The sequence below is a fragment of the Silurus meridionalis genome, chromosome 6, assembly GCF_014805685.1.
Source record: "Silurus meridionalis isolate SWU-2019-XX chromosome 6, ASM1480568v1, whole genome shotgun sequence".
In the NCBI taxonomy this organism is placed as follows: Eukaryota; Metazoa; Chordata; class Actinopteri; order Siluriformes; family Siluridae; genus Silurus; species Silurus meridionalis.
In genome coordinates this window covers 28,432,477-28,448,875 of record NC_060889.1, presented here as the reverse complement: position 1 = coordinate 28,448,875, position 16,399 = coordinate 28,432,477, and the positions used below count along the sequence as shown (strand labels likewise).

Below are 16,399 nucleotides of genomic sequence, written 5' to 3'. Positions count from 1 at the left end.
GAGCAGAGAAAGTCACTGGTCTGTTTTCAAGACCACCTGCCTCAGAGTTTTTCTTTCAGTTGGCAAAGTAAAGGCCTAATAAAGTAAAGTAATCGCCTTTTAGAAAGAAAGAAAGAAAGAAAGAAAGAAAGAAAGAAAGAAAGAAAGAAAGAAAGAAAGAAAGAAAGAAAGAAAGAAAGAAAGAAAGAAAGAAAGAAAGAAAGATACAGAAGGAGAGAAGGAAACGTGAGCAAGAGAGAGAGAGAGCGAGAGAGAAAGAGATATAGAGATAGAGAAGGAGGATAGAAAGAGCACAAGAGAGAGAGAGAGAGAGGTATAGAGATAAAGAAGGAGAGAAAGAAAGAGCATGAGAGAAAGAGAGAGAGAGAAAAATAGGTATAGAGATAGAGAAAGAGAGAAAAAGAGATCATGAGAAAGCGATAGAGAGTTAGAGAAGGAAAGAAAGAGCATGCGAGAGAGAGAGAGAGAAAGATAGAGAAAGAGAGAGATGCTTTAATGAAAGTAAAAAGGCACACACTCTCTCTCTCTCCATTAAAATGCAGGGTTGAGACAGTTGGTTTTGGTGTGTGTGTGCGTGGGTGTGGGTGTGTGTGTGCACGGTACCATCCAGGGCTTCCCCGAAGAACTCTGTGTCGTGGATGGAGATGAGCGAGTGGCTGAACAGAGAGCTGAACAGGTAGAACAGAGGGATGATCCTGTTTGAGTCCTCCGCCGACATGGAAGAACCACGGGACATCAACTGCAGCAACGGCACCAGAGACCTGATTCCAAACACACACACACACACACACACACACACACACACACACACACACACACATCATTGACTGTATTTGAGTACTTGAGCTACCTGAAGTATGGTGGTATCTGCACTCACCCTGTGATCATTTTGGTCCTCATGGATGATATAAGCTGCCACACGTGTCTGAGGAAGCGAGCGTTGAAGGCCAAACTGTACAGGAGCCTGCAGAGGACAAAAAGGCAGATTGGGGCACTGTGGTTTAACAGTTTTTTACATTCTGGAGAAAAGAATCTTGAGTTATCTGTAGCCTAGTAGTGAACTGGATGTAGCTGAGGTTGAGGAACTGTCAGGTATTTTAAAACAGCTTTTGCATAATTGATTGTAATCGTAGTAGACTTTTAGATTTTGTAAAATTGTATTTATCTGAACTAGAAAAACTACCAACCGATAAAATAATCACATTTAGAATTATTTTGGAAAGTATCAACTATTTAAAAAAAAAAAAAAAAAAAAAAAAAAAAAAAAAAAAACACACACACACACACAAGCATCAAAACAAGAACAAAAACTTCAATATATTATTCACCATTGAGTTCTTTTCAACTGAATCACATTTAACAATGATTGTGCAAAACAACAGTAATACAAACTAGAACATACTCAAACTAGAAAAACCTCACTAGAATAAACTTACACTATAACAAACTCAAACTAGAAAAACTCACACTAGAAAAAAACTCAAACTAGAAAAAAACTCACACCAGAACAAACTCAAACTAGAAAAAAAAACTCACTAGAACAAACTCACACTAGAAAAACACACTAGAACACACACACTAGAACAAACTCAAACTTGAAAAACTCACACTGGAACAAAACTCACACTAGAAAAACTCACTAGAAAAAAACTCACTAGAACAAACACACTAGAAAAAACTCACACTAGAAAAAAACTCACACTGGAACAAAACTCACACTAGAAAAAACACACTAGAACAAACTCAAACTAGAAAAAAACACACTAGAAAAACACACTAGAACAAACTCACACTAGAAAAAAAACTCACTAGAACAAACTCAAACTAGAACAAACTTACACTAGAAAAAACACACTAGAACAAACTCAAACTAGAAAAAAACTCACTAGAACAAACTCACACTAAAACAAACTCACACTGGAACAAAACTCACACTAGAAAAAACACACTAGAACAAACTCACACTAGGAAAAAACTCACACTTGAAAAAACTCACACTTGAAAAAACTCACACTAGAACAAACTCAAACTAGAAAAAAACTCACACTAGAACAAACACACACTAGAACAAACACACACTAGAAAAAAAACTCACACTAGAACAAACTCACACTAGAACAAACTCACACTAGAACAAACTCACACTAGAAAAAAACTCACACTAGAACAAACTCACACTAGAAAAAACACACTAGAACACACACACTAGAACACACACACTAGAAAAAAACTCTCACTAAAACAAACTCACACTAGAACAAACTCACACTAGGAAAAAAACTCACTCTAGAACCAAATTTAAACTAGAAAAAAAAGTCAAACTAGAACCAAACAAACTAGGAAAAAAAGTCAAACTAGAAAAAAAAAAACTCACTCTAGAACCAAATTTAAACTAGAAAAAAAAAAAGTCAAACTAGAACAAAACTCAAACTAGAACCAGGATCCAGGAAGTGGTAGCGATTTCACGCATGCGCAAAACAGCGCACTATAAATCGTATTTCCGGTACAGAGTGAGTAATCATAGCGACACTGCGCTAACTCTAGTTCCTTTTTTTTTTTATCCCCATGGCATTGTTGTGTATGTTTTCATGTTTAATAATAAAATAAGAAACAACAGTGCCCTTAAGTGCGAGGTGGATCCTAAACACACTTGCAGTTTGCCGCTTAATACGTTCGTGAGGAAACTGGGACTTGTACTTTTTTATACGTTTTGGTGCAGGTGTACGATAGCGTCTGTGTTGTTCTGCATCGTCGATCTTTGGGTGCGAGTCTAATCAGCGCTCTTCCTGCCCCTGATGACCCCTGGGACCCTTAAACGGCTGAAGGAGGTGTGGAGGTGGAAAAACAAACTCTGTTACATCTACCCCTGTTTGTGTTCAGCAGCAGGGCGAATTAAAGGAGCTGTTAAGCTTTATTAAGGCGCCCATTAGTAAAAGCGCCGGCTCATAAAAAAAGAAAAAAGAAAAGGTTTCCTGCGAGGCTCCGTTTAACTTAATGACCTGCGCGGAGGACAATGCTACAGGGACTCATCCTCACCCAGAGTGTGTGAGCCGACACCGATGTGCGAGAAAACACACCCACGAGGGAAAGAAAAGGCGCGAGCACGAGTGATTAATGTGTGTGTGTGTGTGTGTGTGTGTGTGTTTTACGTGTTCTGCTAATGTCGAGTGGCACCAGAACGACGATGAGACACAAAAGCTTGAATAAAGAACATTCCGGCTGGTTCATCTCTCTGTTTAATGAACCTCAGGGTCATGAGAGACAGAACACATCCACACTGAAGGGGTGGTGATTACAGAGTCCAAGCATCTAGACGATTCTAAGAAGTGCTCGATTCCTAATCTCTAAAAACCCGACTTCACCCTAAACCCTACGTCCATCGGTCCACATTCAAATCAAGATCTCACGTTTCCTTCCTGCTCAGTAACACCAACATTCTCCACACACAGGGTATTTCCTGTCACCCAGATAACAGCAGGGTATTTCTTCAGTCTGGTTCCTCTTATGGGTGGATGGATGGATAGGAAGGAAGGAAGGAAACAGAAAGAAAGAAATGGATGGGAGGAGTAAAAAGAAATGAAATGAAATGAATGAAAGAAAGAAAGAAGGAAGGAAGGAAGGAAGGAAGGAAGGAAGGAAGGAAGGAAGGAAGGAAGGAAGGAAGGAAGGAAGGAAGGAAGGAAGGAAGGAAGGAAAAGGGAAAACTGCATTGAGGAAGGGAGGGAAGAAAGGAAGGAAGGAAGGAATAGGGAAAACTGCATTGAAGGAAGAAAGGAAGGAATGAAGGAAGGAAAACTGCATTAAAGGAAGGAAAGGAAAGAAGGAAGAAAGAAAGGAAAACTGCATTGAGGGAAGGTAGGAAGGAAGGAAGGATCTCCTGCTATAGATCTCACACCCTACTGAACATGATAAATGTGAACACTGACTGACCTCAGGTCTCCTCACCTCCCCTTCATCAGAACCTGACTTTAAATGTCTACAAAATCCAGTGGAACATCTTCCCTGAAGAGTGGAGCTTATTAGAAGCGTGAATGAGGATTTCATGTGAAATGGGATGTTTAAAAAGACAGTCAGGTGTCCACAGAGTTTTGCCCATACAGTGTATATAAGCAACAACATGAAGAACATGACTAGCAGGTTGTGTAAACGATTTCACTGAAAAGAGAGAGAGAGGAATAAAGAAATGAGTAAGAGCGGTGGAGAGCGGTGGGGTTTACGACCCCCAGCTGGTGGTCCAGGAGGAGGAGGAGGAGCTTCAGCTCTTTATGGAACACGAGTGTGTGAGTGAAATGAGACAAAAAGCCCTACAGAGTTGATTTACTGCCTGTGAGGACAAAAAAAACCTTCGTTTCAATTACCAAATGAAGTGCTGATAAACACACACACACACACACACACACACACAGAGCGGTGATGAGAGGAGGAGTGATATGACCTTGATGAATGACCTTCTGTTAGTTAAGAATGATTCAATAGAAAACAGAGATGTTTCAGCTTCTGTACTTGTATAAACTGTAAATATAAAATCTACACACTTTGTGTTGGAATGCAATTTTTAAGACTTTAAAAGTTTCTCATTTACAATCATTTGTTATATTTGGGTTTTTTTAGCAGTGGGTGAAAAATGAAGCTCAAATCATCTACCAAACAGCTTCGTTTCTTTCTTTCCTTTTATTTATTCTCCTAATTATACTATTTTCCATTCATATATATAATCCAATAGAGGATTCTTCTGGAGACAAGGTGAGGGAGGCGAGATTGAGATGGTTTGGACATGTGCAGAGGAGGAACATGGGGTATATCAGTAGAAGAATGCTGAGGATAGAGACACCAGGAAGGAGGAAAAGAGGAGGAGCAAGGAGGAGGTTTATGGATGTGGTGAGGGAAGACATGCAGTTGGGGTGAAAAAGGCAAATGGTGAGGACAGGGGGGTATGAAGACGGATGATCCGCTGTGGCGCCCCCTAATGGGAGAAGCCGAAAGAAGAAGAAGAAGATACTATTATCCATCCATCCATCCATCCAACCAAACATCCACCTTACCATCTATAAATCTACTCATCTATCCATCCATCCATCCATCCATCCATCCAAACATCCACCTTACCATCTATAAATCTACTCATCTATCCATCCATCCATCCATCCATCCATCCATCCATCCATCCAAACATCCACCTTACTATCTATAAAGCTACTCATCTATCCATATATCCATTCATCCAACCAAACATCCACCTTCCCATCTATAAATCTACTAAGTCATCCATAGATCCATCCATCCAACAAACAACCCATCTCCATATCTATCCATCTAAACAATCCCACTTCTCTATCTATTTATCTAACCAAAAACCTACCTCACATCCATCCACCTACCTTATCATCCTTCCATCCTTCCATCCATCCTTCCATCCATCCATCCATCCATCCAACAACCTACCTCCCAATCCATACCTTTACCTACTTGTCAATCCATCCACCCACCCATCCATCCATCCAATATCCCACCTCCCTATTTATACATCTACATACCTATCCTTCCATCCATTCATCCTTTAAACCACCCCTGCAACCAATAAAAAAGTAGTCCAGGAAGTCTGATGTCATTGAAACAAATTGTAATGCAAATGATTTGGGGAGGTTTGCGTTATATCACGTATCTGCTTCAACGTCCTCCGATCTGATCAGCTTGTTGCTGTACACCCAGCAGAGTTGGTACGTCTACTGTACAAGTCTATATTTATGGTGCCGTGACCCAGACATCTCCAGAATAAAAAGTGCTTCAGAAAAAAATCAACTGCTAACAACAATGCACAATGTGTGTGTGTGTGTGTGTGTGTGTGTGTGTGTGTGTGTGTGTGCGCTCACCTGACTCTGGGCACCATCATGCGGTGCTGCACCATGAGAGTGTGGCAGATGGACGCCATCATGGTGAAGATGTCCTCGCTGGCTGAGTCCCTCCTCACCAGGGAGAGAAGAGCATTAGTCTGCTGCTTGGAGTCCAACTTCTGCACGCACAGCTGTGTGATTAACTGCACAGACATCCTGTTGTTGTCCTACACACACACACACACACACACACACACACTTAATGCAGAAATGAACCAGAATAAATAAAATGAATGTAAACCTAGGGAAACGACCACAAGGTTGACATGTGATGAACAATGTTTGAGTGTGTGTGTGTGTGTGTGTACCTGTACACAAGGTGGGTGTGTCATAGCGTCAACCGCGTCCTCGTCCTCCGAGTCGCTGTTGACATCAGCTCTAGTGTGGCTCTCGCTCACAGGAAGCAGAGGGAGCAGAGCCTGGAGAGATCTCAGATACAACAGCAGCCCTTCTTCAGACAGAGAGCCTAACACACACACACACACACACCTGAGTGAAGCCAGCGGACGGAGATGCAACAGCACTTTGCATCATTTTGGGAAAACACAACACACACACACACACACACAGAGAGCGTCTCACCAATGCCCGTTTCCCCAAGTGAAAGCACGAAGTAGAGGAGCCAGGGGGCGTGTTGCTGGGCGTGGTCTGATGACGAAACGGTGGCCTGCAGGGAGTACAGGAAGTCCTGAAACGGGAAGCCGAGTCTGGGGTCCGACAACGCCGGCACGAAGAAGTGAAACATCTGCTCAGTGAATGGGGGAGAGACCAAGTGTTCTGTAAAGGCCGAGAACACTAACTGCCTGAGAGAGGGAGAGAGAGAGAGAGAGAAAGAGAGATAATAATAAAAAAGACAGACAGACAGACAGACAGACAGACAGACAGAGAGAGAACATAAAAAGAGAGGGAGAGAGACATGGTATAATTCTTCCATTCATTTTTTTGTTAATAGTATCTCTATCGGTGTGTATTTACTGTCCACAACACTGTCCACTGCACACTGTGTGTGTGTGTGTGTGTGTGTGTGTGTGTGTGTGTGTGTGTGTGTGTGTGTGTGTGGAAGCTCTCGCTCTCCCACACTGGAACAGGGGTGTAACTCACAGAGACCACAAGCTGAGCAAACGTTACAGCTCTCTCTCACACCGATACACACACACACACACACACAGAGACTTTTACTGCTCACTGTAAACACTGAGATAATCTCACACACACACACACACACCTACTACTATGGCACATTCCTTTGAGTCATTACAAATTTCTCCACCTGTCTGATTACACCTCTGTGTGTGTGTGTGTGTGTGTGTGTGTGTGTGTGTGTGTGTGCATGTGTGTGTACCTGGCGCCTGCAGGACAGGAGCTGTATGTACAGTGCAGTGGTTTGAGTGTGTGCTCCAGGAGTGTGTGTGCGAGAGGAAGTGAGGGGGCGTCGCTGTAATCCAGACTGGCCGGGAGCTTGTGATTGGCCAGCACATACATCGTCCTGTAATAACCTGTACAAAGAAAACCAGCATTAATCTGAATGAACCAGGAAACATCACTGTGTGCATGTATGGTGGTGGAGGGCAGGGGCAAATAAAGCAGAGTGGGGTGAGGTACCTTTCTGAACCATAGAGTGCAAAACCTGCTCGGTGAGGGCGGCGGCTGTGGCAGCATCCTGTAGAGGGGGGAGGTACGTCCTCTCAGAGGAGAACACCTCCAGCATGCGCATGGGGACGGCAACATTTACACCGTCATCACCACACAGCTGCAGGAGTCTGACCACACACACACACACACACACACACACACACACACACACACACACACACACACACATAGAGCATATCAAAAACACCATGGAGACACATCACATCAGCTCACACAGCTCAAGAGACTACACAAACTTTAAAGAGTGTAGTGAGGGAGGAGTGTAGTGATTGAGTAATAGAGAGATAGAGTGATGGAGTGTAGTGATGGAGTAATAGAGAGATGGAGAGATGGAGTGGAGTGATGGAGTAATAGAGAGATGGAGTGATGGAGTGTAGTGATGGAGTAATAGAGAGATGGAGTGATGGAGTGTAGTGATGGAGTAATAGAGATAGAGTGATGGAGTGTAGTGATGGAGTAATAGAGAGATGGAGTGATGGAGTGTAGTGATGGAGTAATAGAGATGGAGTGTAGTGATGGAGTAATAGAGAGATGGAGATGGAGTGTAGTGATGGAGTAATAGAGAGATGGAGTGATGGAGTGTAGTGATGGAGTAATAGAGAGATGAAGTGATGGAGTGTAGTGATGGAGTAATAGAGAGATGGAGTGATGAATAAGTGTAGTGATGGAGTAATAGAGAGATGGAGAGATTGAGTGTAGTGATGGAGTAATAAAGAGATGGAGTGATGGAGTGTAGTGATGGAGTAATAGAGAGATGGAGTTTAGTGATGGAATAATAAAGAGATGGAGTGATGGAGTGTAGTGATGGAGTAATAGAGATGGAGTAAAGGAGTGTAGTGATGGAGTAATGGAGAGATGGAGTAATGGAGTGTAGTGATGGAGTAATAGAGATGGAGTGATGGAGTGTAGTGATGGAGTAATAGAGATGGAGTAAAGGAGTGTAGTGATGGAGTAATAGAGATGGAGAGAGATGGAGTGTAGTGATGGAGTAATAGAGAGATGGAGAGATGGAGTGTAGTGATGGAGTAATAGAGATGGAGTGTAGTGATGGAGTAATAGAGATGGAGAGATGGAGTGTAGTGATGGAGTAATAGAGATGGAGAGATGGAGTGTAGTGATGGAGTAATAGAGATGGAGTAAAGGAGTGTAGTGATGGAGTAATAGAGATGGAGTAAAGGGTGTAGTGATGGAGTAATGGAGTGTAGTGATGGAATAATGGAGATGGAGTGATGGAGTGTAGTGATGGAATAATGGAGAGATGGAGTGATGGTGTAGTGATGGAGTAATAGAGATGGAGTGATGGAGTGTAGTGATGGAGAGAGATGGAGTGATGAGTGTAGTGATGGAGTAAGAGAGATGGAGTGATGGAGTGTAGTGATGGAGTAATAGAGAGATGGAGTGATGGAGTGTAGTGATGGAGTAATAGAGAGATGGAGGATGGAGTGTAGTGATGGAGTAATAGAGAGATGGAGTGTAGTGATGGAGTAATAGAGAGATGGAGGATGGAGTGTAGTGATGGAGTAATAGAGAGATGGAGGATGGAGTGTAGTGATGGAGTAATAGAGAGATGGAGTGATGGAGTGTAGTGATGGAGTAATAGAGAGATGGAGAGATGGAGTGAGGAGTATAGTGATGGAGTAATAGAGATGGAGAGATGGAGTAAAGGAGTGTAGTGATGGAGTAATAGAGATGGAGATGGAGTGATGAGTGTAGTGATGGAGTAATAGAGATGGAGGATGGAGTGTAGTGATGGAGTAATAGAGATGGAGTGATGAATAAGTGTAGTGATGGAGTGATGGAGTAATAGAGAGATGGAGAGATGGAGTGTAGTGATGGAGTAAGAGAGATGGAGGATGGAGTGTAGTGATGGAGTAATAGAGAGATGGAGAGATGGAGTGTAGTGATGGAGTAATAGAGATGGAGTGATGAATAGTGTAGTGATGGAGTAATAGAGATGGAGAGATGGAGTGTAGTGATGGAGTAATAGAGAGATGGAGTGATGGAGTGATGGAGTAATAGAGAGATGGAGTGATGAGTGTAGTGATGGAGTAATAGAGATGGAGTGATGGAGTGTAGTGATGGAGTAATAGAGAGATGGAGTGATGGGTGTAGTGATGGAGTAATAGAGAGATGGAGTGATTGAGTGTAGTGATGGAGTAATAGAGATGGAGAGATGGAGTGGAGTGATGGAGTATAGTGATGGAGTAATAGAGAGATGGAGTGTAGTGATGGAGTAATAAAGAGATGGAGTGATGGAGTGTAGTGATGGAGTAATAGAGAGATGGAGTGATGGAGTGTAGTGATGGAGTAATAGAGAGATGGAGTGATGGAGTGTAGTGATGGAGTAATAGAGATGGAGTGATGGAGTGTAGTGATGGAGAAATAGAGATGGAGAGATGGAGTGTAGTGATGGAGTAATAGAGATGGAGTGATTGAGTGTAGTGATGGAGTAATAGAGAGATGGAGTGATGAATAAGTGTAGTGATGGAGTAATAGAGAGATGGAGAGATGGAGTGTAGTGATGGAGTAATAGAGAGATGGAGTGATGAATAAGTGTAGTGATGGAGTAATAGAGAGATGGAGAGATGGAGTGTAGTGATGGAGTAATAGAGAGATGGAGTGATGGAGTGTAGTGATGGAGTAATAGAGAGATGGAGAGATGGAGTGTAGTGATGGAGTAATAGAGAGATGGAGTGATGAATAAGTGTAGTGATGGAGTAATAGAGAGATGGAGAGATGGAGTGTAGTGATGGAGTAATAGAGAGATGGAGAGATGGAGTGTAGTGATGGAGTAATAGAGATGGAGTGATGAATAAGTGTAGTGATGGAGTAATAGAGAGATGGAGAGATGGAGTGTAGTGATGGAGTAATAGAGATGGAGAGATGGAGTGTAGTGATGGAGTAATAGAGAGATGGAGTGATGAATAAGTGTAGTGATGGAGTAATAGAGATGGAGAGATGGAGTGCAGTGATGGAGTAATAGAGATGGAGTGATGGAGTGTAGTGATGGAGTAATAGAGATGGAGTGATGAATAAGTAGTGATGGAGTAATAGAGAGATGGAGTGATGAGTGTAGTGATGGAGTAATAGAGAGATGGAGTGATGGAGTGTAGTGATGGAGTAATAGAGAGATGGAGTGTAGTGATGGAGTAATAGAGAGATGGAGTGATGGAGTGTAGTGATGGAGTAATAGAGATGGAGTGTAGTGATGGAGTAATAGAGATGGAGTGATGGAGTGTAGTGATGGAGTAATAGAGATGGAGTGATGAATAAGTGTAGTGATGGAGTAATAGAGATGGAGTGATGAATAAGTGTAGTGATGGAGCAGACCTGCAGCAGTGTCCGAGGAGCCTCTTGATCTGGAAGAGGCATGTGCTCCTGTCAGGTCCCACCAGCAACTTCACAAACTGTGCGTGATGCTTCACGAGGCACTGACACAACCAGATCTGTAACACCAAACACATCCGGGTCACGGCACCACCGTCTCAACAACTGCAGACTCTGTACTTCATTACTCTTAGATACATGTTTCCTTTTTAAACAGTTATATTGTGTGTGTGTGTGTGTGTGTGTGTGTGTGTGTGTGTGTGTGTGTGTGTGTGATAGTGTCTGCGTGTTTGTGTGAGAGTGTGAGTGTGATAGTGTGTGAGTGTGTGATAGTGTGTGAGTGTGAGTGTGATAGTGTCTGTGTGTGTGAGTGTGTGATAGTGTGTGAGTGTGTGAGTGTGATAGTGTGTGTGTGTGTGAGAGTGTGAGTGAGATAGTGTGCGAGTGTGTGATAGTGATAGTGTCTGCGTGTGTGTGTGTGAGAGTGTGAGTGTGATAGTGTGTGAGTGTGTGCCCTCACCAGCCGCTGTGTGTCCTCACTGTGGCGGTAGAAGAAGAGCAGGCGGCGGATGAGCAGGCTGAGTGGAACAGCGTCTGGGAGAGTGGATCCAGAGGATCGCTGACCATCACAAACACAGCAGTCAAAATAGCTTCGCTGGATGCCATGCTACTGACACACACACACACACACACACACACACACACACACACACACAGGGTGAGACAAAAAACAGGGTTATCAATAACAATTCACGCTGACATCTGACTCCGCCCTCATCCCCACACCGTTACTGCTGTTGTCATAGTAACAACTCGCCTCACAAAAATCATGATCAGGGTCTGATTTCTTATTCTTTTTCTTCCTGACGCACCGCACGGAAATACAAATGGGAGAAAAAAACGCTTCATACCAAAACTTATGAATAAACAAATAAACAAACAAAGAAAGTAACTGATCAAACCAGTGGGCATGTAAATAAATAAATATTTTAGAAAGAATACAAATAAATAAATAAACAAATGACTACTATATAAAGTATGCAAGTAGAAAACATTTAAAAACAAACAAGCAAGTAACTAATCAAACAAGTATGCATGAAAAGAAAAAGAAAGAAAGAAAGAAAGAAGAAAGAAAAAAAGAAAGAAAGACATTTTAAAAGTATGCATGTAAATAAACACACAGTTGCCTGTAAAACCTCAGCATTTCAACCTGAGCTGAACCCGAGGTGAGCCTGAGCTGAGATGAAGCCGAGCTGAGATGAACCCAAGCTGAATTCAAGCTGAGCCTGAGCTAAACCCGAGCTGAGCTGAGCTGAGCTGAGCCCGAGCTGAGCCCGAGCTGAGCTGAGCCCGAGCTGAGCCCGAGCTGAGCTGAGCCCGAGCTGAGCCCGAGCTGAACCCGAGCTGAACCCGAGCTGAACCCGAGCTGAGCTGAACCCGAGCTGAGCTGAACCTAAACTAAACCCGAGCTGAGCTGAGCCTGAGCTGAGCCCGAGCTGAACCCGAGCTGAGCTGAGCCTGAGCTGAGCCCGAGCTGAACCCGAGCTGAGCCCGAGCTGAACCCGAGCTGAGCCCGAGCTGAGCCCGAGCTGAGCTGAGCCTGAGGAGGGTTAAAAGCCCAGCAGTTGCAGCTTGGTGGTGGTGGGATTTGAACTTGTGACCTTCCGATCCAAAGTCCAATGCCGTAACCACTGAGCTTCAACCTCCTTACACTCCCTGAACACAGTCTCTGTGTGTGAGTTCCTCCTACCTGTCGTTTTCTCTCCTGGAAACCTCGGATGTAGGACTGGATGATTATTGTGTTTTTCAACCTTCTCCTTTCATCCTGAAAACAACCAGAACACAACATCAGTGTCATCGGCCTTGCCCCCCACACACACACACACACACACACACACACACACCTCACGCTTGCGTCTTTCCTCCTGGGTCCGCTGAAGAAGTGATGTTTTTTCCTCCTGAAAAACAAAACAAAAGTTTAAATTAAAACTAATGAAAAGAAGTGATAAAGGAAGAAGTAGTGATGGAGATAAAGGAAGGAGAAGTGATGGAGATAAAGGAAGAAGTAGTGATTGAGATAAAGGAAGGAGAAGTGATGGAGAAAAAGGAAAACAGAAGTGATGGAGATAAAGGAAGAGGTGATGGAGATAAAGGAAAGAGGAAATCGTGGGAAAAGAAAAAGTAAAAGGAGGAAGTGCTGAAGGAATAACGATTGACGGAGGAGAAGAAAATAACAGAGGAGTGCTGCGACGCACCTTTTTACTCGCCCCGCCGAGAGACACGTTTCGTGTCCGTTTGAAATCTCCCTCGAAGCTGAACATGGCTACAATTCTCCCATGGAGCTGCAGCGTCTGGATAACCTGAGGCGCGCACACACACACACACACACACACACACACACACACACACACACACACACACACACAGTGTACTTTTTATCCGTTTACAGTTACACTCGTCACAGTGCCCTCTGTTAGGAGACACGTTCTGGAGCCCTGACACTGGAGACTGCTTCTAAATGTCTGATACCTGATTGGTCAGAGCGTACTCGTTACTGACCAATAACAAACAGCGTTCTGATCCATGGAGCAAAAAACGTCTTTCACAACCCAGAGTATGTTTTATATTTCCGATTCTTCAAAGTAGCCACCAACTTTAATCCCAACCTGCTATTCTCTCAGTGAACCTCATGAGCGACCACCTGCAAGCTGGAGTAGCTCTCTGAGGTGTTAAGTGCTCGTTGGCTCGTTTTTCTTCACTCTCCGGTCCAATTCATCCACAATGATCCCAACTGTATTTATATGATGTGATTACCAGGTCAGATCTTCTGATGCAGCACTTCATCACTCTCCTTCATGGACAAATAGCTCTTACAGAACCTGGAGGTGTGATTGAACTCGAAGCGTTGATGTAAATCTGCGGCTGCTGAACTTATCCTCTGCAGCAGAGGTAGCTCTCAGTCCTTCTTTCCTGAGACAGTTTTAAAGACTGCACTTAAGGATACATTGGACTGTAGTTTGGATGACTTCAGTATTAATGCACAATGTGGAGTATAAAAAGAGAGAAAGTCCACTGAAGTAGAAGAGAAACTTTTGGCTGCTGCTGTAGATTTTATTTATAAAGTGATACATTTCTGCTTCTACACTAAATACTGAAATCATTCATTCATAAAATATTACACAATAAAACAATACAATCTCAATCTGAGCTCAGTAACATCCTACAGAAGAAGAAGGAGGAAGTGAAATTAGTAAAAGAAGAAAGAGGAAGATGATGATGAGGAGGAAAAGAAAGCATAGGAAGAAAACAAAGTTGAAGTATGAGAAGAATATGAATAAAAAGAAGAACAAGAAGAAATGAAGAAGAAGAGGGGAAGAGGAAGAAGAGGAGAAGGAGGAGGAAGAAGAAAAGGAGGAAGAAGAAGAGGATGAAGAAGAAGAGGATGAGTGAGACACGGAATAGGAGGAAGAAGAGGATGAGCAAGAAGAAGAGGAGGAGAAAACAGAAGGGAGGAGGAGGAAGAAGAAGAAAGGAGGAGGAAGAAGAAGGGAGGAGGAAGAAGAGGAAGAAGAGGAGGAAGAAGGAAGAAGAAGATGAGGAATGAGAAGGAAGAAGAGGAAGAAGAAGGAGAGGAGAAGGAGCAGAAGGAAACAGAAGAGGATGAGGAAGAGGCATCGGAGGAGGAAGAAGCGGAAGAAGAAGAGGAGGAAGAGGAATAAGGAGAGGAGAAGGAGCAGAAGGAGGAAGAAGAAGATGAGGAATGAGAAGGAAGAAGAGGAAGAGGAGGATGAAGAAGAAGGGGAGGAAGAGGAATAAGGGAGGAGAAGGAGCAGAAGGAGGAAGAAGAGGATGAGGAATGAGAAGGTGAAGAAGATGAGAAAGAGGAGGAGGGAGAAGAAGGGAGGTGGGTAAGAAGAGGAGGAAGAAGAAGGGGAGGAGGAAGAAGAGGAGGAAAGAGAAGAAGAGGAGGAAGAAGAAGGGGAGGAGGAAGATGAGTCAGAAGAAGAAGAAGAGGAGGAGGAAGAAGGCAGTGTTGTAAACGGAGTGTAAATAGGGTTAAATAGGGTACTTGAGTTCGGGCCCTGCACCCTGAGTAGTGCACATGTAGCGGATTGGGACACAGCTCGTTGTGCAGGTTAGCTAACACTGTAGGTTGCTAATGACTCAGCAGAATGAACACAAACTGACCGCGGATTTGACATCACTCGGGTTTGTGTGGTAGAACATATTCCGCTATTGTGTCTCCTCATTCCCAGAAAAATAAACCTGTAACTACAAAAACAATGGAAACACCGCCATTTTAATCCGTAAAAGAGCTAGCCTAGCCTAGCCTAGCTTAGCATAGCGCTCCGGCATTCAGACCCTGTGCTGCACTTCAGGAGTGACTCCTGCCCGGGTTTAGAACACTTTCACCCTTTTTCACACCGGTATAAAGCTGAACATTTACCTGAAATGTAGATAAATATTCAGTTTAAGATGAAATGTGAACAAATATCCGAGAAACCGAAACAAAAACTGCGCCGCTCTGCTTCCCTCCTCAGCTGTAGCTTTCAGAAGCACAACAGAGCCGTGGCCACGCCCACCCCCAATCAGCGTCACACGCGATTCGACCGATTCGGAGACCCTGCAATCCTATTGGTCGATGCGCTTTGGGGGCGGTGTAGAGTGTCAAAAGCACTTCCTGCATTAACTTTAAGGTCATTGTGTGTGTGTGTGTGTGTGTGTGTGTGTGTGTGTGTGTGTGTGTGTGTGTGTGTGTGTGTGTGTGTGTGTGATTATTAGTTTTTAGTTATTTTAAATATATTTCACATTTAAATGTAATTTAATATATATGTATTTTTGTGGTGTGGTGTAATGTTGTGTGGTGTGGTGTGAGTTGTGTGGAGTTGTGTGGTGTAATGTTGTGTGGTGTGGTGTGGTGTGGAGTTTTGTGGCGTGGAGTTGTGTGGTGTGGTGTGGAGTTGTGTGGAGTTGTGTGGTGTGGAGTGGAGTTGTGTGTGTGGTGTGGTGTGGCGTGGAGTTTTGTGGCGTGGAGTTGTGTGGTGTGGTGTGGAGTTGTGTGGCGTGAGTGTGGTGTAATGTTGTGTGGCGTGGAGTCTTGTGGCGTGGAGTTGTGTGGTGTGTGTGGAGTTGTGTGGCATTGTGTGGAGTGTGGAGTTGTGTGGAGTTGTGTGGTGTGGTGGAGTTTTGTAGCATGGTGTGGATTTGTGTGGCGTAGAGTTGTGTGGCTTGTGTGGCGTTGTTATTTAAAATATATTTAATATATATGTATTTTTGTGGTGTGGTGTGGTGTGGTGTGAAGTTGTGTGGCGAGTGTGGTGTAATGTTGTGTGGTGTGGTGTGGAGTTGTGTGGTGTGGTGTGGAGTTGTGTGGTGTGGTGTGGAGTTGTGTGTGGTGTGGAGTTTTGTAGCATGGTGTGAGTTGTGTGGTGTGGTGTGGAGTTGTGTGGCGTTGTGTGGTGTGAGTTGTGTGGCATAGTGTGGTGGAGTTTTGTAGCATGGTGTGGAGTTGTGTGGTGTGGTGTGGA

The 16,399-nt window shown here is 43.7% G+C and overlaps 1 protein-coding gene across 2 annotated transcripts in view; it reads right to left on the bottom strand.

Moving 5' to 3' along the window:
- ube3c (ubiquitin protein ligase E3C) overlaps positions 1-15,454 on the bottom strand; it is a 33,979-nt gene extending 18,525 nt beyond the window's left edge. For both annotated transcript variants that reach the window (XM_046850996.1, XM_046850997.1), the window contains exons 1-13: positions 15,319-15,454; positions 13,127-13,231; positions 12,776-12,829; positions 12,622-12,696; positions 11,392-11,538; positions 10,875-10,990; positions 7,494-7,651; positions 7,234-7,387; positions 6,474-6,694; positions 6,200-6,357; positions 5,871-6,058; positions 878-964; positions 604-761 (exon numbers count right to left, since the gene is read on the bottom strand). In XM_046850996.1, the coding sequence (XP_046706952.1) occupies positions 604-761; positions 878-964; positions 5,871-6,058; positions 6,200-6,357; positions 6,474-6,694; positions 7,234-7,387; positions 7,494-7,651; positions 10,875-10,990; positions 11,392-11,538; positions 12,622-12,696; positions 12,776-12,829; positions 13,127-13,192 (1,582 nt within the window). In that variant the 5' untranslated portion in view covers positions 13,193-13,231; positions 15,319-15,454. The remainder of the gene's footprint in view (positions 1-603; positions 762-877; positions 965-5,870; positions 6,059-6,199; positions 6,358-6,473; positions 6,695-7,233; positions 7,388-7,493; positions 7,652-10,874; positions 10,991-11,391; positions 11,539-12,621; positions 12,697-12,775; positions 12,830-13,126; positions 13,232-15,318) is intronic.
- Positions 15,455-16,399: the final 945 nt, after the last annotated feature.